The sequence below is a fragment of the Amblyomma maculatum genome, chromosome 4 (genome assembly GCF_055883805.1).
Source record: "Amblyomma maculatum isolate TAMU_Amacu chromosome 4, ASM5588380v1, whole genome shotgun sequence".
Classification (NCBI taxonomy): domain Eukaryota; kingdom Metazoa; phylum Arthropoda; class Arachnida; order Ixodida; family Ixodidae; genus Amblyomma; species Amblyomma maculatum.
In genome coordinates this window covers 149492559-149516155 of record NC_139347.1, presented here as the reverse complement: position 1 = coordinate 149516155, position 23597 = coordinate 149492559, and the positions used below count along the sequence as shown (strand labels likewise).

General features: G+C 48.6%; 1 protein-coding gene across 19 annotated transcripts in view; it reads left to right on the top strand.

The window, feature by feature from the left end:
* Positions 1 to 269: 269 nt before the first annotated feature.
* LOC146193288 (uncharacterized) overlaps positions 270 to 23597 on the top strand; it is a 114609-nt gene continuing 91281 nt past the window's right edge. For 3 of the 19 annotated variants that reach the window (XR_014706808.1, XM_084602648.1, XM_084602646.1), the window contains exon 1: positions 278 to 467. Coding sequence is in view for 9 of the 19 variants with exons in the window: in XM_084602648.1 (XP_084458774.1) it covers positions 421 to 467 (47 nt within the window). In the remaining 10 variants the exon portion in view is untranslated. Of the gene's footprint in view, positions 468 to 10520; positions 10801 to 17344; positions 17461 to 23597 lie in introns of all 19 variants that reach the window. The other 16 variants (XR_014706815.1, XM_084602640.1, XM_084602649.1 and 13 more) reach the window with 13 other exon arrangements.

Sequence of the window (23597 nt, the reverse complement as noted above, 5' to 3'; positions counted from 1 at the left end):
ATGAAGCATACGCTCTTGAAAACATATCACGTACTGCTGCTTATTGTTAACTGTTAAAAAAGTATTTAGAAACGGAAGTGCTAAAATATTCTCCTAAGGAAACTCCTCTTCCAATATTATTTTTGAGTACCACCATCTGAAATAAATATTGTCCACATAATTAATAATTCAACATTTCCATTACTCTCTATTATCCATGCGCATATCAAAGCAGATGTCTGATGAAAAATTCATCGGGCATTCGCATATTTCTTCTGCTAAAAGTAGATGCGGAAATTATGCAAAGACGTGTGTTCTGCAAACCGTGCTTGTGTTCGTAATGTAACTGCGAAGCTTTTCACTCTTATATATTATGCTATACTAGATATATGTAGTCTTTGGCAGGCTGCTCAGCCCCCCAAACGCCTGCAAATTCAAACTATGACGATTCCGTTTATGTTTCTCACGCTACTTTTACCTATGATCCAGTAAGTACATATTTTTCATCTTCGGGGAGTTGCTGGGCTTGTGCTGATCGCGAATCGGCAGTGTTGAAATGGAAACATAACAAGTATAAATAAAGCCATATTCATCATGCTCCGCAGCTAAGCATTATAGACACTTGCATAAAAATATCCCTAATAATCTCTACCAATGTCGCTACTATTTGCGACAAAATGTGCGCAGAAGACTTGATTGAAAACTGCATTTTCAGGCTGGGTACAATAGTATCTACCTTATATAAGGTGTCTGTGATAATGGCAACCAAACTTTTAAAAGCGAAAATCAACTGCAGTCAGACCAGCTGAGGGCTCTTGAAAGTCGATAGGCTTAGTTTGCAATATTGTTACTATTCAAAAGGTAAATACTTAGTAATGAAAGCCAGATAACATTTTATTCACTTTTCTTGAAGAACAATGTGTGAATTTAGAGGTCATCGATAGTGTAGCAAGACAGGTGTTTGCAAAAATTTACCTGTTCTCCGGTAATTGTAAATCATATCTGAGACGAGTAGAAATCATATGAGATCTTGAGCACTACCTAGCAGTGAAAAAGCCTTATGTTCTGTTTAACGCAATTTCATGAAAATGAGAGAATGTTACGGCAGTGAGTGCAGTTTGCTCAATTTAATAAACGTTTAACCAAAACAGATGCCTCCGCTTGTTAAAAGATTATTATATTAACAACCACCATGAAAGAAATCAGCATCGATGCGAGCACATTTGTGAGATAGTTTATCTTGTCAATACCTGTTACGACAAGGTGCACAAACTTAACGAAAGTACAAATTTTCTTTTATAATATTAACATTCGCTTGAATCCTGGGAGTACACCGCCTACTTAACCAATTCGAATTTGTTCAGTATGTGTATGCAAGGAAGAGTGTCAAGAAAATAAACCAGCCAAGTTTCAAACTGCTTATAACTTCAATTGCATTGCATGTTAAACTTATTACTGCTGTCCATTTTAAGTTTAGAGGTAAAGCGTAGGGCAGCTATCTGAGAGGCCACGAATAATTTTAAGGCCTCAGGTTAACGTTGTCATATAGCGATTTCAACACATTTCAGATAATGTGTAAATAGGCAATAGTATAAAATATGGTTCTTTTCCCCTAGCGCACATAACGAATTCTTGGAAGGCTAATATGAAGCGAGTAGAGTGCACATTTAAAATTATTAGTGTCGCTTTTGCAAAATTTTGTAAAATGTAGTTCTACCTAATCGATAGGAATGCTGTCATATTCAAGTTCATAACAAAATCATCCGTTAAATTTGTTCTGCTCTCACACCAGGTATTTGATACTAAAATATTAATGCGTTTCGGTTTTAGTAACAAAAGAAAAACCAAAATATTGGATTCAATTTTAGATTAAATTTTCAGTATGTTAAATATTTTCGCGCATAATGAACTTCCAACGGTAGTTAGCATTTTTAAATAGGACAATGGCCTTATGTTCTGCTCAATATGCAACACATTCGCTCGCGACGATTTCCTCGCTCACAACACTGCACTAAAGTACTGTGAGGTGAATATTACTGCAATTACTATCCATGAAACAGTTTTTTCGCATATTGCTTGCTATGCTTTCGCTAATGAGCTATACGGAAAACTTCCAGAAGCATTGTACGTTTTGTAGAAGGCTCGGACCAATTGTTATATCATTGCGCGCTCAATGTGAGCTCGCGCCCTCGGAGGTCACAGTCTCGGCGTAGCTCATACGGAGTGTGATGGTAAATTTATTACCCTTAGTATTTATTCCCCTCAGAGAAAACGCATGGTAGAGTAGACATCTATTGCTTTCTCGTAGCGAAGGAAAAATATTCTCACTTGATCTGAGCAAGCATTAGATTCATCAACTTTACCCAAAAAATGTATAAAGCAGAATAAAAACTTCGTTATTCTGCAGAAAATGCAAAGCTTTTTGGTATAGTCAATGCAAGCTTTTTGGTATAGTCGGTAAAAAATCACGAGAAATGCTTCGACAAAGATGACATGGAAGGGGACATGGCCCGACACGAATTGGTGTCCTGCTTGTTTGACACCACGATTTTGCCTCCCTGAAATGGGAGGGCTAGGTGTGGTAATTGAACCTTCCGCCAAGCGTTTATTCTATTGATGGTGAAAGGGAGGAATTACACACACACACACACACACACACACACACACACACACACACACACACACACACACACACACACACACACACACACACACACACACACACACACACACACACACACACACACACACACACACACACACACACACACACACACACACACACACACACACACACACACACACACACGCATATGTATATATATATATATATATATATATATATATATATATATATATATATATATATATATATATATCGTAAAGACTGAAACTGAGACGCGCTGAGCTGAGCGTCCACTCGATTGCCTAGCCCTTCTATTTCTACTTCCTCGTCCTATTCCGCTCCGCTTCTCTCATCTGTATTTCATCTTTGTTGTTTCGGCATCACACTCGGCTATGACTGCGGACCTGAAAAGAAGAGACAGCACAGTCGTCCTAATCAGTCTTGCAGGCGAACGACCCTTTTCTTTAACCGCGACACGTACACTGCGAAATTGTTCCTCCTCCGCCCGCCCGAGCCTGCTTGAAACGCCGCAGTACACACACGCCACGTAGTATCACCTAAGCGCTCAGTTATTACGTAGGGCCCATCATATTTCGCGGTCAACTTACGCCATGTTGAATGTAGGCCACGTCGCACCCAGACCTCGTCTCCAACTCTATAGTGAGGGGCTGGTCGATGTCGACGGTCATAGTTGCGTTTTTGCGCCTGTTGTGTCCGAGACGCTCTTTTCCGTGCTTCTGACCTGATGCGCTGACAAGCTGGCTGTCGCGGTACAGGGGCCCCGATGTTGATAGGTGGTTCTAAGTTGCACAATCCTGCAAGTTGAGGCTGTTGTCCGTACACAATCTCATAAGGCGTTGTTCCTGCAGAACTATCCACAGAAGTGTTGACAGCGTAGGCCGCCGCTCGTAGGTGCTGGTCCCAGTCTTCAAGTCTTGTTCATGCAGAAGGGAGCGAGTCGCGACTGTATGGTCTGATTCGTCCGCTCGGTAAGACCATTCGCTTGAAGGTGGTACGCCGATGCGAAGTGGTGTTCAACTCCCGCCCGGCGCAGGTAGGCATGGATTTCGCGACTCCGGAAGGTGGTAGAGCGGTCCGATATTAGTTTTCGTGGAAGCCCGTGCCGCCATTTGAACCGGTCTTGTAAATTTTCAACGACGTAGTGGGCAGCGAGGGAGGGTACAGCAGCAACCTCTACAAATTTTGACAGATAATATACAGCCACTCATATGTACCGGTTGCCCACTGCTGATGTCGGCAGAGTTCCAATGTGGTCGATCCCTACGGTTTCAAATACAGCCTCAGGCAAAAGGATTGGCGTTAGAAGTCCGGGTTGACAGCCTGGAAGATGCTTGTACTGCTGGCAGACCTCGCAGCTGGCAACGTACGTGCGGATGTTGCTGCTCATCTTGGGCCACCAGAAGCGTTCCTGCACCTTTCGCAACGTGGCTCGCTGACCAATGTGCCCTCCTGTGGGGGAGTAGGGAATAGCGTGGAGCACCTGCCCGTGGAGAGCAGCAGGAAGTACGAGGAGATGCTGTTCTTCCTTGCGGTTTTTGAGCCAACGTAGCATCCCGCAGCACAATCTTGGAGTTGCTTCCAGTGTCCCCAAGGGAAGCCATGATAGCCGCCAAATCTCTGGCCTCGCTTTGGACCTTCTTTATATCCTGCTGACAAAATAAGAGCCAACTTTCGCTGTGTCGAACCCGAGAGTAGCCGTCACCACTGGGTTGTCGCGCAAAGGCATCTTTAGCATGCTTGTCCATGGGCGGGCTAGGGACGGTACGGCACGAGCGGAGCTGCACTTCGCCGTTTTCGATTGACAGAGCCACATCCCCGGACATGAGGTAGTCTGCGCCCAAGATGAGGTAAACAGGCAAGTCCGCAAACACAGGGACGGCCACCAGGACCTTGCTGCCAGCCTCAGTCCAGATGCAGATGTCGGCTGCACCGACGGGAACAGCGCTTCTCCCCAAGCCTTGCAAAGGAGACGAGGTCCATCGACTCATCGGGCCCGGTGCATGACGTTGAAGCAATGCCGTTCGCTGAGCGCCGGTGTCAACCAGTGCGGTCAACGCGCCGGTGTCGTCAACATGAACCGGCAGGAAGGGAAGAGGGTGGTTCTGGAATTGTATGCGCGGGCGGGCAGCATGAGGACAGTCCTTGTACATGTGGCGATGTTGTCCTCACGAAAAGCAACCGCGGCGTTGCAATGGTGCTGCGGCAGATGTCCCGGTGGCAGCAAGGGTCCCGCGACGACTGGAGGTATCATGCAAGGAGGCCGCTGGTACACAAAGATTGAGAGGCTGTCAGTGTTCAGTGTGGACATAATCGATGCGTGGGTGGCATCGTGAGGCCCGTCGACAATGTACTGTTTGGCTGCAGATGCGGGCCACTCGATGTTGCAGGCCTGAAGAAGGCGGGCCTTATCATAAATGTAAATTGCGACCTCTTCACCTGGAGCCTGGCGCCGCGCTCTCATCGTCGTGAGTTTGGCGTCGTGCACACTGGCCAGGGGTGTAAACGCGGCAAGAAGGGCGGAGGTCCAGGCCGTCCAAGTGGTGTAGCGGCGGCCTTCGTACTGGTGCCAGGCGCGGGCGGCACCACAGAGATGGTCTTCCGCGACGGCGAGCGTGGTGGCTGGAGACCAGGCGGAACGCCGGGCAGCAGCGTCGACCACTTGAATCCACGCTTCGGCGTCGTCAGAAAATGCACGGAACTCCGGAAGTTGTACCGGTGGTACTGGGTATCCAGAGAACAGCGGAGCGCGGCCAAGCGTTGCAGTAAAAGACGCCGATAGCTCCCGGAGGATGGAGAGGGCTTCGGGAATAAGGGCTAAGGCCGAATCCGCCGAGGCGGCATGGACACCGTTCTCGGGTGGAATAGGGGTCCCAGGCTCCGAATGAGCCGGCCTTACCTTTTAGAATTATCTTTTAGAGTTACTATAACTAAAAAGGAATCAATCATTTGTTGTGGGCCACACACTACTCAATTGAAAATGTGCCACGCTCATGTATGCGCTCTTGCCTTAGTCGTGGTTCGAGAAAAATAAAAAAATGAATTTGATCAGTGCATGCATTTTAGTAATATATTGTTACTTTGCTGTTTTCGCTGTTCGTGATGAGGATGAAGAATGCAACAGACTCGGAGAAGACGACAACGTCGAGTGTTGTGAAATCGGTGCCCTCATCAACGTTAATTGTGCGGACAGCTTTGGGACTGCAAATCTTCCACGTAACATCTCTTGGTGGAGGTGAATCTATTCGATCCCCTGTCACAAACTGGATCTCCGCAGCGGACACCACATCGGAACCACCACGATGGCTACCGACACCTCTACCTCTACAGCCGCCGCCCCTGCTGTTGTAATGACCCACCCCCATGACCCCGGAACCTTCTGCGGGACCGACGACGGCGACGTAGACGACTGGCTAGCCCTATACGAGCGCGTGAGCAAGCACAACAGGTGGGATGCCACACTCATGCTCTCGAATGTAACATTTTACTTGGCTGGGACCGCGCGGGTGTGGTTTGAAACCCACGAAGACGAGCTAACATCTTGGGATATTTGCAAACAGAAGCTTCACGACCAATTGTGAAAGCCTATTGGCCGCCACATTGCCACCAAAGGAGCGCTCGCCTCTCGCGCCCAAACGTCTACGGAGTCTTATCTCACTTACGACAAAGACGCCCTGTCTCTATGCCGCAAAGTCGACCAAGGCATGCCTGAGGAGGATAAAGTCGGCCATATAGTAAAAGGCATTTCCGACGATGCCTTCAACCTCCTGTTGTGCAACGATTCCTCCACCGTGGACTCTTTGCTACAGGTGTGCCGACGTTTCGAGCAGGTGAAACAGAGGCGCAATTCTCACCGTTTCGACCGGCTGCCGAACACGGCTGCTAGCTCCTCCTATATCGATATCCCGACTCCTCGACCGCCTGCTAACGACAGCACTTTGACACGCATTGTCCGCCAAGAGCTTGAGGAAACGACTCCCGCGGCCTCTCTGTCGCATACACCCGACAGCACCCTGACTACCATATCACTTAATAAGGCTGTTGTTCGCCCAGAGGTTGCGAATATGGGCCTCCCTTCTACCAGCACCGCCGACACGACGGATTCAGGACCTGCCCCTCCAGTAATTGCTGCCACCTCAACCAACGCCGGTTTCTCGCCCCGATATCGTTACCGCAACCCAAATGAATGGCGTACCCACGACAATCGCCCCATCTGTTTTACTTGTTCTCGCATTGGCCACATTTCCCGCCACTGCCGTAGCCGCTGGTACACGCCATCTCGTCAGTACACCGATGTCGACCACCGCGGAGACTATGCCCCTCGCTATTCCCCACCTCGCTCCGACCAGACCCTTGCTGACCCCGGTTCCACTGTCTATGCTGCCGACCGTTCACCATCCCCGCAAGCACGACGTTCGCGTTCTCCTCTTCCTCGCCGCAATTCGCCAGTGTCATATTCTGGCCACGTACCGGAATACTAGCCAATGCAGCTCCCGGAGGTGACGCTGCATTATGACCCGGACCGAAAAACCTCTGTTGACCCCTGCCCTACAAAATAACCGTATGGACGTCCTTGTGGATGGAGTTCCCGTTTCTGCTCTAATTGATACAGGCGCACAACTGCCCATTCTCAGCTCCTCATTTCGCCGTCGCCTCAAGAAAGTCCTTACGCCAGCCGTCTCGTCCACAGTTCGCATCGCCAATGGCAGCCCTGCTGCCGTGGTTGGCATGTGTACGGCGCGAGTTACAATTGCTGACCGGCATGCCCCAGTGTTGTTCACCGTCCTACATGAATGCCCCCACGACTTTATCCTTGGCATTGACTTCTTAACAGCCCACTCTGTCCTTATTGACTGCTCTAGCGGCCTACTTCGCTTGGACCTTTCGCTCTGCTCTGAAGACCCCTCCTGCTCACCCCGCCTTCGATCAGAACAATTTAGCCGCCTTCCTCCTGAAACTGTCGTTTACATCCCTATGTCGTGATTTGCACCCGTCCCAGATGGCGATTACTCGCTTGTCCCATTACTGATGTCATCCTGCAGCGGCACGTCACCCTTCCTCATCTAATTGTACACATCTCCCAGAACCGCACCACTCTCCCTGTCCTTAACTTCAGCTTTTCTACTCAATTTCTGCCCGAGAAAATTTTATTAGCTGCGCTGTCCCCGATTACCGGTTGTGCCATTTCAGCTCTGTCTACAGATCATACAACTGCCGTCCCTGCCAACAACCCCTCGTCGTCCACATCGTGCCCTGATCCGCTTAACAGCATGATTGCAGCCGATCTGCAACCTGAATTCGCCGCTGTGTTACACAAGCTTTTGTTTACCTACAGTGACCTTTTCGACTTCGGTACCCGCCCATTGAGTCAAACGATAGTTGTCACCCACCGCATTGACACCGGTGACATCAGTCCTATTCACAGGCGGCCCTATCGCGTTTCGCTTGCCGAGCGACGCGTCATTCAAACGGAGGTCGAAAATATGTTAGCGAACGACATAATCGAGCCTTCCAGTAGCCCCTGGGCATCCTCTGTCGTGTTGGTCAAGAAGAAGGACAACACTTGGAGCTTCTGCGTTGACTACCGTCATTTGAATAAGATAACCAAAAAAGATGTATATCCTCTTCCGCGCATCGACGACGCTACGATTACAAGAATACACCTTTTCCGTCGTCTACAAGTCCGGCCGGCTTCAGCAAGATGCAGACTGTTTGTCACGTCATCCCGTCGACTCCATTAGTCCTACAGACTCTGACGATGATGCATATGTCTTGTCTGTCTCCGCCTTTGCCAACATTGCCAAGGAACAGCACTTAGATCTTTCGCTGCATTCCATTATCTTCCGTCTTACCTCCGACAGCCCTGACCAATCTCTCGTCTTATTTGTGCTCCACGAGAACACCCTATACCGACGTAATATGCGACCAGATGGCACAGACCTTTTGCTCGTTGTTTCCCAACACCTGCGTTCCACCATCCTTGAACAGTTCCATGATGCTCCCACGGCTGGCCACTTGGGTGTCTCTCGCACATACGACAGCCTGTGCCGACGTTTCTACTGGCCGGGGCTCTACCGCTCTGTTCAGCAGTACATTGCCGCATGCGAACTGTGTCAGCGTCGGAAGAAGTCCACAATTTCGCCTTCATGTCATATGCAGCCGATACCCATACCAACAGACCCGTTTTCCCGTATAGGCATTGACCTCCTTGGCCCCTTTCCAGTTCCCGCCTCGGGGAGCAAATGGATTGCCATCGCCCCCGATTGCGCTACTCGGTACGCTGTTACCCGAGCCATCCCGACCAGCTGCGCCACAGACGTCGCTGACTGCGTTCTAGAAAAAGTAATTCTTCATGGTGCTCCTCGCGAACTACTTATTGACCGTGGCCGCTGTTTCCTGTCGCGAGTGGTTGACGAAATTCTCCGTTCGTGCTCCGTCCGCCCCAAATTCACCACCGCATATCACCCCCAGACCAACGGCCTCACGGAACGTCTAAACGGTACCCTCACAGACATGCTGGCCATGTATGTGTCTGACGACCATCGAGATTGGGACGTTCATCTCCCCTTTGGCACATTCGCCTACAATTCATCTGTCCGTTTTACCGCTGGATACTCCCCATTTTATTTATTATTTGGCCGACACCCGTTACTACCCTTCGACATCTCTCTACCCGCGGCAGACACCACCAGTACTTACACCAGTGATGCGTCACCCGCGCTCATGATGCCTGCCGGATAGCTCATGCCAGGCTCTATAATCCCAAGACTCTCAAAAGGTTCGGTACGACAGCCGCCACCGTGATGTCCACTACACTCCTGGATCTCTCGTTTTGCTGTGGCTCCCGTGCCGTCGAGTGGGCTTGTTCGAAAAACTTTTGCCTCATTACACTGGCTCTTACCGTGTTTTGCGCCCCGTGACCGACGTCACCTACGAAGTTGAAACTGTGGTTCCGAAGTCCCCGTCCACAGCTCCAACCTCCGAAATAGTGCACGTGTCCCGTCTACAGCCTATCATCAGCGTTCTATTTCGCTAACATTGACCGCACCGGGACTGTGCTTTTCCCGCGGGGGGTTAGTGGTACTTAGCTGTATTCGCTGTTCGTGATGAGGATGAAGAATGCAACAGACTCGGAGAAGACGACGACGCTGAGTGTTGTGAAATCGGTGCCCTCATCAACGGACAGCTTTGGGACTGTAAATATCCACGTAACGATATCAATATATCCCGTGACGCTGCTGTTTTGAGTGCCTCGTACTTTGGCTGGTCAACAAAGGGAAGATGTTGATTAGTAGCTCACTCACTTTGAACGTGAGATCAAGCCACTTCATTAGATGGGATTCGGTAGCTAAGCTCGCGAATGTCATGTTATTTTGGACCTAGGCCACCTTGATGTAGTGCGACCACTAAGAAGACTCCGTGACGACTTGGGGGAGTTTTGTAGAAACCATCAGATTGTTTCGGCTGTTAACTACGAACAAAAAGCAGGCCGAGCAGACACTTGCCCGGGGCACCCCGGTAGCAGTTGCAACTTTCGCCACCTACATCGAGGCAATACTGAAATTATTAAGACCGTAAAATCCGGATGACGGAGAAAGACAGGGTAGGCCATCTGCTCAAGGGAATTGCAGGAGACATCTACCAGTTCATCATTACAAAGGGAATTTGAGCTCGGTCACATATGTTATTTGACACTGCCGGACATTCGGGACACTCAATAACATCGCATTACACCGAAGTTTGGGCGGCTTGCTAACGTCACTACTGTGGCCAGTGTCGACATACCTCCATCCTAAATTCTCCTTAGAGCCATCCGCGAAATAGTCCGGGATAATATTTAACGACGTTAGCAGCTTACCCTGCCAACTGGCTTTGCACGTGAAACATGCTTTTCTAGGTCATGAACGTGCGTCACCACTGACGTCCAGGTATACACCAGTGAATGACAACAAATTCACCAGCCGCCAAGACCTGGATACGCAGCAACTAAGACCCAACCAGATTTGCCAGCAGTTGTCTTATGATCACCGCAGACCCTCAATCTACAACTATAGATCGTGTCGAACGCCGGATGGCTACATCATCCCGGAACCTACGTTTGGATGTTCGTCGCGTTCTACCATGCAAGATTCCAATGAGGCACCGCCTGCTGATCGGCCTATTTCCGTGTGAAACCGGTGAGTTGTAGCGCATCAGATTTTCCGCTACGGCTATCGGGCATCACAGCCATTCTCCCAACTCTGAACATAGTGTACCACCATCTCCTTCATTTCTTTGACGTCCGCACGGGGCCCATCACTGGCACCCTTGCAGGAAAGCCAACCAGCTCATTCAGTGCAGGCTAGATTGCTGGAAAATCTGCTGTGATGCCTGGTACTCCTCCACCTACTTACATGTTGAAGAAGGAAGTTAATGTGCTTGTTGACGGTTTGTTTACAATGGCGTTAGTAGACTCTGGCGCTACTATTTCAGTGAGGAGTTTAGCATTTAAGAACTTTATGAACACGAAGTTATGTTCGTTTGGACAAAGCTGCTTATTTTTTATGGATTGGGTGGAGAGTTATTGTACGCGATTGGGGTGTCTAGCGTAACGCTTCATTTGAGAGCACCTTATTTCGGGTGTAATTTGCAGTGCTGCCCCGACCTAAACACAAAGTAATCTTGGGAATCAACTTCCTGCTTATGTGAGGCGCTACATTTGATTGTCGGAAGGGAGGGCTTAGCGTGGTGGTTCTCTTCCCGATGAAAATTTGGATGAGTCTCAAATTAAGAAGACGTTGTAGGTGCTTGTGTGTGTTGAAATTATCATAGCTCCCAATTCCGCAGTATACGCCTAGTAGTCTTGCTCCCGTGCCATTAGTGATTCCTCTGAGTCTACTGTGGCACCTCTTCATTACAGTGTCAATAAAAATGTCTTAGTGCCGCATTGCATGGTTTCTATCAAAGATGGCGATACTAGTCACTGGACTATAAATTGTTCAATGGATCCTGTTGTTTTTCCAGCGGGCTCGAAATTAGCCTCATGTTGCGCAGCTACCCCCAATTATGTGACTCTCATTGCTGCTTCGCCTGACAACCTCGCTATTCACTCACCTGCGTACCAGACGTTTCTTCCGTTTATCAGCGCATCGTAGAACGGATCGCAACACCATATGTTGAAGAACCTGTTGTCCCAACAGATCTCCCATTTTAGGTTTCGCACAGTCCGACGGCTCGTAACGTTTTCCACAGTCTCACTCACGCCATAGGATTGACAGGGGATCAGCCCATCCAATCCGCTAAAAACCCGTACTGCCTATGCTGTCAGAGCGCCAGGTCATCACCGAGCAAGTACAAGACATGCTGAAGCGGGGCGCAGTTCAGGAGTCCTCCAATTATTTAGCTGTTACCATGATATTGAGCAAAAACAGACGGCGTAAGGTGGTTCTGCGTCGACTAGGATCACCTCAACTCCATCACTTAAGAGGATGTGTATCCTAACCCGCGCATCGAAGGTGCTATAGACTGTATTTTCAACGCGTCTTATTTCACATCAGTTGATTCGCGGTAGGGGTAGTGGCCAATTCCGATAGACTTTGCGGACAAGAAAACATCTGTATTTGTGGCGCTGGATGGCCTGTTTAAATTTAATGCGATGCCTTTCGGCCTCTTTAATACGCCGGTGACATTTGAAATATTTACGGATACAGAACTTCGCGGCCTCAAGTAAAAATTCTGCATGTGTTATTTAGACAATCTTATTTTTCGGCGGACATTTACAGAATATAACACCGGAATTGGATGTGTGTGGCCTGGGGAACGACGGATGCGCCACGAACTTGCCACTAGTGACATGTGTGACGGCTTTGGTGCGGTAGAAACTCTCGAACATCTACTTCGTTGCACCGCGCTAGCCGAACCATGACGTGAGTTGCTGGCGGATTGCAGAGCGCAGGGGGTAATCCCGGACAGCGTAGCTGTGCTCCTGTCGCCGCCGGGTAGTGCGCGCGTCCGCGAGGTCACGTGAGCCTGTGGAAGTACATCGAACCGGAGGGCTTGATGACCCGCCTATTTCACCTCGCCAGATAGTGCGCGCTGTGACTGAACGCTCCACATGTGCTATTTCCCACAATAACGCCCGATCGCACACGACAGCCGTCAGTGTTTTGTACAGTGTGCCAGTGCATGCGTTGTGAACAGTTGCCTGACGCAGAGCTAGCGGAGGCCTGCCCGATGTGCCGAGTGCTCAGTGACCTAAGGCATTTGCGGGTCGGCCTCAAGCAAACTACTGTATACTGTACCATAGTGTATATATTTCTTTTATTTTTACCTACCGTTTTCTTTCTCCCTATCACTCACCTCTTTGATTTCCTCTACCTTCTCCTCGCTATCCCTTTATTTCCGCCACCCCAATTCAGGTGCTTCAGATATCAAATAGCAGATACCGGGGCTGGCAAACATCTTTTCTTTCCTTTTGTACATACAATAAATAACCACTACAACAACAACAACAATCGCTGTTGCTTTACACTGCCTGCTGAAGGTTGGCCTTGTCCTGAATTCAATGTGCCGTTTTCGCGAACGTCAAGCGCTGATACTGGCGTTCGGCCCGATCCACAGAAGACTAAGCAGTTGCAGGATTCCCAGAACCAGACTTAAAAGAGGCTCCGAAGTTCTTTGGGGAGCTGTGATCTTGCATGTGCGGTCCATTCCGCGATTTTCTGACGTCACCTACCCCCTCGGACATTCATTCTCCATAAGGAAGTCCTTTTCGAGTGGACTTGAGACTGGAACGCGTTCTTTCACCAGTTCAAGTTTCCACTTACATCACATCCCATACAACGGCGCTTCAACCCCTCCGCTCCAACGGAAGTTCACACTGACTCAAGTAGGATTTATGTCGATGCTGTGCTGTAAAACGTGCGGAAACCGATGAGCACCTAATTACGTATGCTAGTGGTTGCCTCGGCAAACTTGAGCGTAACTACACAGTTACGGAGCGTGAGTGCATCGCTGTAATTTTGGCCGTTCAGTGATTTGCGTGGTACCTTTATAGACGCGACATATGCGACATATGTGGTCGTCTGGCACGCTGGACCCTTCTTCTGCAGGAGTATACTTTACTGTTTAGAAGAAAATTGGCCGCCAACACGCCGATTCAGAATGTCTTCCACGTCTTCCTCTTCCTACGTAAGAATATGACTCCGTCGATTTCGAATACTACATCGCCTCCGTCATGAATGAGTTTCCAGATAGCTCGGCTCTGCGGACTCAGCATGTGACCGACATAAGCGTCGAGCTGCTGCTTGCGGCTTCGCGGCTTCCCACATTTACCACCCCTTCTGGCAACGTGATGGCCTCCTGCCCAAAAAGGCTTACTCACTCACTGGTACGAATTTTCTACTTGCTGTTGCTAAGAGCCACCTCTCGTACGTCCTGCGTGCAATGCACGACGAACCCCACCTCCGGTAATCTAAGTTCGATACGAACGCTCCACTGCGCCCAAGATCGGTTTTATTGACCGAATGTGCGCCAAGCGACTGAGCGATACGGGTGAGCTGCACAGCACAAACCCCCTACGTCCACGCACGTCACAGGGCCGGATACATGCTTTAACTCCAGCACGTAGTGCATTCGATAAAATTGGAACGACCATATGGGTCCCTTCCCGAATTCTTCCTACAGAAACTGTTGGATCGTGCTTTGTGCAGACTACCTCACTCGCTACTGCGAGACTACCAATCTTCGTTTAGCCACCGCGCACCACATGTCCCTGTTGTTGCTTCGATCTGTAATCCTGCGTCGTGGACCTACGCAAGTGATCATCAGTGATCAAGGCCGCTAGTTTATGGCAGATGTCGTGCAAGAGCTTCTCCGTTTATGCGCGTCACATTTTTGACACTCCACAACATATCACCGTTAAAGCAACCGTTTGACGGAGGGAACAAACCACACGCTTTTTACCATGCTCTCTATGCGCATCGCATCCGAAAGTAAGAAATAGGATACCATACTGCCGTTTATAATTATTAGACTTCATCACTGAAACTTATGAGACCAACGGCTATAACCCGTTCGTTCTTTAATATGCCCGTGCTTCCCGGGTTTCTCCAGACGTCGATCTTTTTTATTCTGTCCATGACAAACCGTCCATAGTCGAAACTCTTTTTCGGGCCAGCTTATACTAAACATTCAACAAACTAATCATTCCATTTCCTTTTGATTCAGAAAGAAATTAACGATCATATTGACATTTAAATAGACTACTTGAGGCTCCAAGTTTCATGGTATAATTATCATGTCGTTATTTTTGCAACCCAACATGTACAGGAAAGGAAAAAAAACAGACACGCGCAGTGTATGCTCACAACTTGCTTGTGCCTGTTATTTACTGCGAAAAGCTCGTGAGTCCTTTAGTCTCCCTATCCTGCGTATTTTTTATTTTGCTTTTGTTCTCAGCCAGGTGGTGTACTGTATGAAATCTTGGGGCAGCACATATAAGACATATCTAGACCCAATTTTTCGAATGCAAAAACGAGTGGTTATTATTCTAACGTCTTCTTAGTACACTGACTCAACAAATCCTTTATTGAAATCACTGAGACTTCTTCCTCTGAACTCAATATATCTACTAAACATGCAGACATAGTGCATAGTATTCTAGTATCAAACGACTCCCTTTCACTAGATCTCTTCTGACTTCCGTCGCAGAACCACAAGAGCAGCAACGTTTCGCAATTTTAACCTACCACAATGCCAGAATACCTGTGAGCGAGGACTAACCGAATTTAATGGTGCTCAAATTTGGAATGGAATTGCTAAAGATGTAAAGGTTAAAATTAATTTTGTGTCCGCTCTTAAGGCATTTCTCCTCGACCAGCAGAAACCTATGTGAATTGTTGCAATTTAATTTGTGTTATCTACAGTTGGTTACTAATTTGCTGTTACGTCTACTTACATTTTATCGTAATTTGTATTGGGCCCAATACTAGCCCGCTGGCTATAAGTGCAAACAGTTCTTGACTATTTTTTGTGCATTATATGCATAAAAACGGAAAGAAAGATGCTCAACGTCTCACCCGTTTTCGAATTCTCGCTTCACAGGAGCGTTCCAAAGTTCGTACAACAACCGTCAGCGCCATGTGTATATGCCAACGGATACTTAGAGTGGCTTTACCGATCTCTCAGGAAGCGTCGTTTGGCCCATCAACGTTTGGCACATTATGCGGCCCCTTAACATATTCATAACCGGATAGCACGCATGACTGCAAGTGGTCGCCGCTCAGCCACAACGGATGTCTCCATGTTGGCCGTATGAAGCTGTGTCAGTGCAATAGGAACGAATAAACCCAGCGCCCGGGGGACTTCGCCTGTTTTGAGGGAGAATGTAGCCATACTGCAGACGATGAATAGGACCACAGAAGACCAAGAGAAAGACGCCGGGAGGCTCTTGTGCCGGACGCGCAGCCGTTGACCAACCTGAGCTCCCAGCCTTCTCGATTGTTGTGCGCTCCAACCTCAAGCGCCCGTCGTAACAATGTCTAGATACGCGTACGAACGCATGTGTAATGCAACATTACAAATGAACTCACGATTAAGCATTGGAGGTTGATTTATGAGGAGCAAGGAACAAAATCATTCTCAGAGTGGACACATTCAAAGCAGAGTATGCAAAGACGATTCTGTGGAAACCTGATCAGTTCCCTTCTTTCGAAAGACACTAATGCTTCTGCAATTCATACTAAAAAAACGAAACAAATCTTGTTCTCGAAACGATATATAAAACAATTTCACAGCTGTCACCGAGGTAGCTACTGAAATATAAATCGATGCAGCAACGGGTATGATGTTTCACGAAAGATGCATCGCCTGAGGGCAGCCTATGTGGAAAAGCACCGTCCAAAAGCACCGTCATTACAAGTCCACTGGCATCCAAGGAAAATAAACGGATATCACACGGAACCACAGTTGGTAATTTTTCTGCGCCATGTGTTGACAACTCACCACATGCTTACAAAACCGACTCAGTGTGTCGCATTGCTACAGCGCTGTGTGTAGTTTCGTTTTTGGTGTAGTTTGCCGCAGCTGAGGACCAACTGGGTAACTGGGTCGGCCGATGAGAGTCCCGCTTCGGTAAGAGAAGCTGCCGTTAGCGTGCGTGTGAGAAGCTCCAGGGCGTGGATATCAAGCCGCATCTCCGCCAAATGCAGAAGAAGGTTTACTTGACGACGTCGAGGTCGGCAGGAGAAACGGGGCGATCCAGTCCAGACCAGAGCAAAGCAATGCAAAACAATGCATCACCTTCGTCAGCGTGGAGCAAGTGGTCCACCTCCTGCACAACGCACATATATGTCAGCAAACATGCCAGCAAACCCACAAGCGAGTTTCAATTTACTTTTCTCATCTTCCCTATGCCTTGCTGTCGGAAGATACCTCCAAACCGCGATGTCTTCCAAGGCCGTTTGTAAGATGCTTGTTTGCAGCAAGCCTCATAATCCGTGATACTGAAAGACAGAAGTCTTGTCTCTAATGAAAATAACGTTTAGGCAAATAAAGTAAAACTTATCTATGTTTTCAATGAATATTCATTTGTCTTACTGAACGCTGTTCGGCTTTAGGGCTCCCATTTATACACCCTATACATCATAACCTTGATTTCATTTACAACAGAGTTTTGTGACCGCCATTTATCTGTTGCTGCCTTCTGTATATTTACGTGATGCCTTTTTTCGCTTGGCATAGGTTCGATTTTGAAGCCTCGCATTCATATTTCAAGTGTGAGATGCTATAAGTGGAGATGGACTTGTTACATCAATTGCTTATCCTGGTTTCTCACCACCCAACGCTTTTTTCAATCCGTATGTATAGCGCGAAAGTCACCCTACGATAATTATATGTCCGCAAAGGCACTTCCACAGCTGCTCAGCCTGCATCCAGCGTAGAGCACTCTGAGCTAGTTACACTATGCAGCTACACTATGTTATCTCGCTGGCAGAAATGAAGATGTCTGACAGTGTCAGTTGCGACGAACTGTTTTCTAAAAAGGAAGTTTTTGTCCTGGATAATTTTAGAGGCAACAGAGGCTTTCATGTTCATACACTTCAGGCCTTTACAACGTCCAAAAAGAAGACGGCATCTTTTATGACAACCTTTCAGTACTTTCCTTCTATCCTTCTTTTCCTCCCATAGAAGAATATTTGCTCTAGCCTCATTGAGACTGCATAATTCGCTTAAATACTTTCTGATCAAGCGAGATAAATGTGATTAAAATCGTTTTGGAGCAATATCTTTTTTCTCGGTGCATCTGAAACACCAAACTATATTCCCTGTCTACGCATCAACGTCAACTACACAGAGTGCGCAGAAACTATCAGAGAACAATTACTGGGGATATACTTAGTCATTTAGATATTGCAGCGAATACTCATTCATCAAGGGTACGATTCAGGCGAAAAAGAGATAAACAAAATATTATAAAACATTGTGACAAACAATAACACGCATTCACTCAAAATTTGCACAAAAATGACAATAACCTAAACAAACCAGGCAGTAAACAAGAAAATAGATGTTTGCTGCTGGATATGTTAAATATGCGTCATGTTATTGAGTTTGTCACTTTTCGTCCCCTTTCAATTCGTTAGCATCTTCCCCTTCTATGGGAATACATTGCCTGTAGAACCACCTTATTCTTTTATTTTTGCAGTCTATGGATGCTTACAATATGCTCTGATTTCATTGGTTTTTTGATACTCTCCCTGGACAAATGTGTATGTAGGAACTAAAATGAGGATAAACCAGCTCCAACAGCGTTCCCTTACGAACTGTTTTCTTTTTTATTGCGCTGCTCACGCCGAGGTGGCTTGTGACAACTTATACTTTGTCCAGTACTGTGCCGTAGCTTACGATAAGCGCGGAGCACAAGGGGCGTTACAGGGCTCCCCACGTAGAGCGGAAGCCACGGATCTGACAATGCAGCAGACGAGTTTGGTGACATAGCACGGTCGAAGCGAGAGTGAGTGGAGATATTACGGTTGGAGGCTTGCAATAAGGGCAGGTTACAGCCTGTCAACACACATCTTCACGACCGCTGATGCCTAGGGTGAATGTCTTCGTCGCACGTTGAAGCAAGCGGATTGGTCCTTCGTAGGCCGGTGTTAGGTGAGGACGGACTGCGAACAAAAACAAGGCTGCAGGAGTCGAGATCCTGGCTCACAAACATGGAATGAGCGTGACAGTTAACAGGGATGGCCGGCGTGAGGTGTCAAAATGTGTTCCGGACGCCTCGAAGATAGTGGGCAGCAACATGGAGGAGCGAAGGAGACGAGGGAGACTTCCCCAAGAAGTCGCAGGGGAACGCCGTAGGCCAGCTCAGCAGAAGAGCAGCCGAAGTCAGCTTTCAGTGCTGAGCGGATGCCCAGAAGGACTAGAGGAAGATGGTCGGACCAGCGTTCCCTCGGTTGATAAGTGGCAAGGGCAACCTTGAGTTGGCGAGGAAGACGTTCCATCATGCCATTGGCTGAAGGATGGTAGGCGCTCGTATAAATATGACGGACGTACGCCCAGGGTGCTGGCAAAGGCGATGAACTGGGCCGACGGAAACGGGCGGCTGCTGTCACTGGTGACGACAGACAGGCAGCCGAAACGAGACGCCCAGCCGAGAATAAAGGCCATAACAACTTTCGCTACCGCAGTGTCAGAAATGGGGTTAACCTCGGGGGAGCGGGTGAAACGATACACACATGAGTAGGTACGAGGCCGCACTTGATGACGGAAAAGGTCCAACAATGTGCATGCGGACGCGGGAGAACCTCGCTAGGGGAAGTCGAAAAGGAGAGGTGGGTCTGATGGTATGCCATTGAACTTTCACGCGCATACATTGAAGTCACTTTCGTGGCCATTGACGGAGATCGGCATTCATGCTCGGACAAAGGAAGCGCGATGTAACCAGCTTCTTTTTTTTGTACGCAACCTTGTCATAAGGCATATTATAGAAACTCATGTAAAGGGTTTTTCGTGAGGAACAGGAGCAGGCTCCCGCTCTTCGCGTTGTCGGTGAGCCATTTAAAAAAGTCCTCTTCCCTTGTTGTGGTCAGTCCCAGATCACGCCGACTTTGTGTCCTTGATGCCCTTGTCTCTGCACAAGCCCATAGCAGGTGGCGAAAATCCACTTCTGCAGCTGTGTGGAACACTCCGGGCATGTGGTTGGCCCGATGTCTGCTTGCGATTCCCATCGGCATTTTACCGACGGGAGTAGGGCCGCCCCAGCTCTTATCCTTCTAAGGGAAACCTCCTCCAATGTCGCTAAGTTAGGAGGGAGTAGGAATGTACACGGGGGAATGAGGTGCCATTTTTGCCAAAAGTAACCAGGCTGCGGGTTCCACTTCTCCATCGGGTAATATAAAATCTGTACCACTTATGAGGCTGTAAACCTGTGAAAAATAAAGATGAGCTCCTATCCTCAGTTCTTAACAAGCTCTGGTCCTACGGAAATCTGTTTGCTTTAGAATACAAGCGAGAAGCAGAACATGCAGCCTGGATACTTTTGGCAAATACAGTACGTTTGCTTTTCCTTAAAGAGGATGCTAAGATGGAAACAGTGGAGCGGGCATCGAAAGGGAGCCTGGTGGGGTGCGCATTAGTGTTTAGAACTTCGTGTGTGAGGTGGTCAACTTTTCTCAGCTCAGCGTTCTCAGCATTGTCTTGTGTCCAATTTATCTGGATGCTTATCTTTGTTTTTTTATTGAATGCGTGGATTTCCTTGGTAACGCATAGTGCCTTCGTCACTTTCTTCAGTTGTTTTATGGCGGCTAAGGAGTCTGTATAGATGTGAGCTTCTGTTATGGAATCTATTTTATTTATGGCGTCCATAGCATCGCGGATTGCATAGAGTTCCATCACAAGCGGGTCCGGGTATTCTGAAACATATTCTTTATGTACCTCTAGTTCGCTGTGTGTTGGACTCGTAGCTGCTGTTCTACCGCTATTTTCTATAATTGATGCGTCCGTATATGCAATGCCTGTACCTGGAAGTGCATCAACCAGTGGTCGAGATGCCAGCTTTTCTTTGCGACGAAGCCGAGTGGTCTTGTTTGTCGTAATAGTCGTGAATTCCCACGGAGGGGGCCAGCCATTGGTGGTGTTTGAACTGCCACTTCGTTGTACAAGAATGCTATGGGCGTAACGTACTTTCGCTTCGTATCTCTTGTTGCCTCTGTGGCATAAATACCAGGGTGGCGCATGTGAAGAAATCTGCCATATATGGCGCGACGTAAAATCAAAGTACGTAGGGGCGTAGAATACCCATGGAGGTCTCGCACGTAATCAACATGGAATAAAACGGCAGCGTGCATTCAGCGGAAGACAGGGACGTGGACAATGAGCGAAGCCGATGCAGTTGTCTTTGAGCTGTGCGGCGGCTACCTCCTGCATGTACACTGGTGAGTTGGATGTCATGGCACTGACACTGAAAAGTGCATCAGTAGCCCCATTTTCCGGTCCATAGACGTAACGCAGATCCGCTGTAAGCTCTGAGATAAAGAACCGTTGGCGCATCTCGCGTTCAGTGTTGATGCAGTTATTCCGTCGGAAGGCAAACGTCAAGCGCTTATGGTCTGTGACGACGTGAAAGTCCAGACCCTCCCGGAAGTGGCGAAAACGCTTCATGGCGAGGTACACCACGACAATTCTCGACCGAAGATGCTTTATTTAGCCTCCGGTAGCTTTAGCAGTTATGAGAAAAAACTGAGAGGCTTCTACCTAGAGACGTGCTACTCAAGTATTCCGCCAGAGACAAGACGCACGGGAGCGTCAGGAACGGGGTGTATTAGCAAAGCGACGTCAGCGAGTGCCTTCTTCGCAGCCGCGAATGCAGCTGCAATGTCGTCAGCCCACTCAAGTGGTGCAGCTGGATCTATTTGCACGCCACGAGATAAAGCGGCAGTAAAATTACAGAAGGCCCGAAAATTCTTTAAGCATCTTAAGTGATGCATGGAGCCGAAAATCTTGAACGGTCTTTACCTTGCTGTGGAGAGGCCGGTTACCTTGCAGAGTGACAAGATGGTGTAAAAATGCAATTGTAACAACGCCAAAAAGGCCCTTGCCGGATTGATAACGAGGCCTTATTTAATTAGGCGTTGGAAAAGGGCGCGCAGGTGCGCTGCGTGCTCACTTTCGGAGAAACTTGCGACAAGGAGATCATCGATGTAGCCAAAAGTGACGTCAAGCCCTCGCGTAACATCGTTTATAGTTTGTCTAAAAGTATGTGCAGCGTTGCGCAATCCAAAAGGCATCTTCAGATACTGAACGAGGCCGAGGGGTGTGGTAATGGCCGTCTTCGGAATTTCAGCGGGCGGCACGGGGATTTGATGGTAAGCCCTCGCTACGTTATCTTAGAAAAAATCGTGCAACCAGCCAAATTTGATAAGTCCTCTATGTAAAAAAGGGGATAGTGGTCTGGTAAGGTTTGAGCACTGAGGTCCCGGTAATCTTCACATGATCTTCAGTCGCCGAGATCTTTTTTGGCACCATGTGCAGTGGCGATGCTTAGTTGCTACAGGAATGGCGCACAATGTACAATCTCATGGCGATGATCCAGAGGTCATGATGTGGTGGGTGATCGAGTGTTCACCGGTGACTCACTGGTATGCGGCTTCGTGATGCTGGGAACGTCGGCAAGGATTTTCCAATACGGCAAAGTAGGGACCAGAGCACGAAGACCTGTCGCAGAAGAGGTGGAGAGAACGCCTTTGACGGAAAGTTCCGTGCTGAGATCGATGAAGCGATGGGCTTGCATATCGACAACGAGGTTAAAGAAACTGAGCAAATAAGCGCTGAGACCAGCTTGCGATACATCGGCGATTATAAAATCCAGCAGAACGTCCGGCGCAATCCCAGGTTAAGTGTAAGAGACCGTAGCCGTACGTTCAGATGGGGGAGGTGTTTATCGCTTGGAGCGGGGAGGTCGGTTCGCTGTGACGGCGATCTGCCCAAGCTGCTTGTATAACACTGACCAGTGCTCTCGTGTCAACGAGGAAGCGTGCGGAAGTGTTATTGTCCGAAACAAAAAATAGGCAGCATGTCCGTCCACAAGTACCACTTGCCGCAATCAATGGCCGGTCGCAGCGTTTCCCGACCAGGAGCATGAGTGGGTGCACTTGCAGTCAGAGCTGCCGAAGCACGATTGTACCAGCTCCGATCCGAGGAAGAGGAGTCTTGCCGCGCTTCTTATGGTTGTCCGGCGAGGGCGACGGTGCTTGCGAGGGGCGGCGGAACTAAAACCTCAATGGAGAAAGGCGTAGCAGGGGAGTGAAGTCATCACGTTGCCTGGATAAAGCATTCAGTTGCTCTTCTAATATTCGTAAGCTGAGAGGCTCTGGTAGTAGTGAAAGGCCGAGCAGTCACGGTGTTCACGCTGGCGTGCCTTAAGTTATCCGCAACACGGTCTACGAGCTCGGCGAGCTTGTCTAGAGTGACATCGCCCGCAGTCGCAAGGATGAAAACCTTGTTCTGGGGAAGTCGTTGGAGAAACAACTCTTGCAACTAATTTTCCGGCCCCGAGAAGGAGTCTCCAAGCAGCTGTCGCATGTGACGGAGTAGCTGCGATGGACGGCTATCATCGAGTTCTGTAGCGGTGAGGAGCTGCTAGAGTCGGCTGCGCTCGGACGCTGTTTTGCGGTCAATGACAGCCGCGTTCAACGCGGTAAAATGTGAGGCCATGTCCGGCAAGGCGACAATGTCGGCTAATTCCGGAGCGACTTCGGCAAGCAGGGAGGACACGAGATGGAGGAACTTGGTCTCAAGGCTGCTGATACGCCGCAAGTGGAAATGCGCCTCAACCTAGAGTAGGTCAGTTGGGTCAAAATAGCGGCAGGTTGACTGGTTGAAACGCGGTAAACAAAGTGCCGTTGAGCCGAGCGTCCTGGGGCTGGTCGCCGTCTCTAGGAGGGGTGGAAGACCCAGCTGAATCCATGTAGCACGCAGGGTTGCGTGGTCG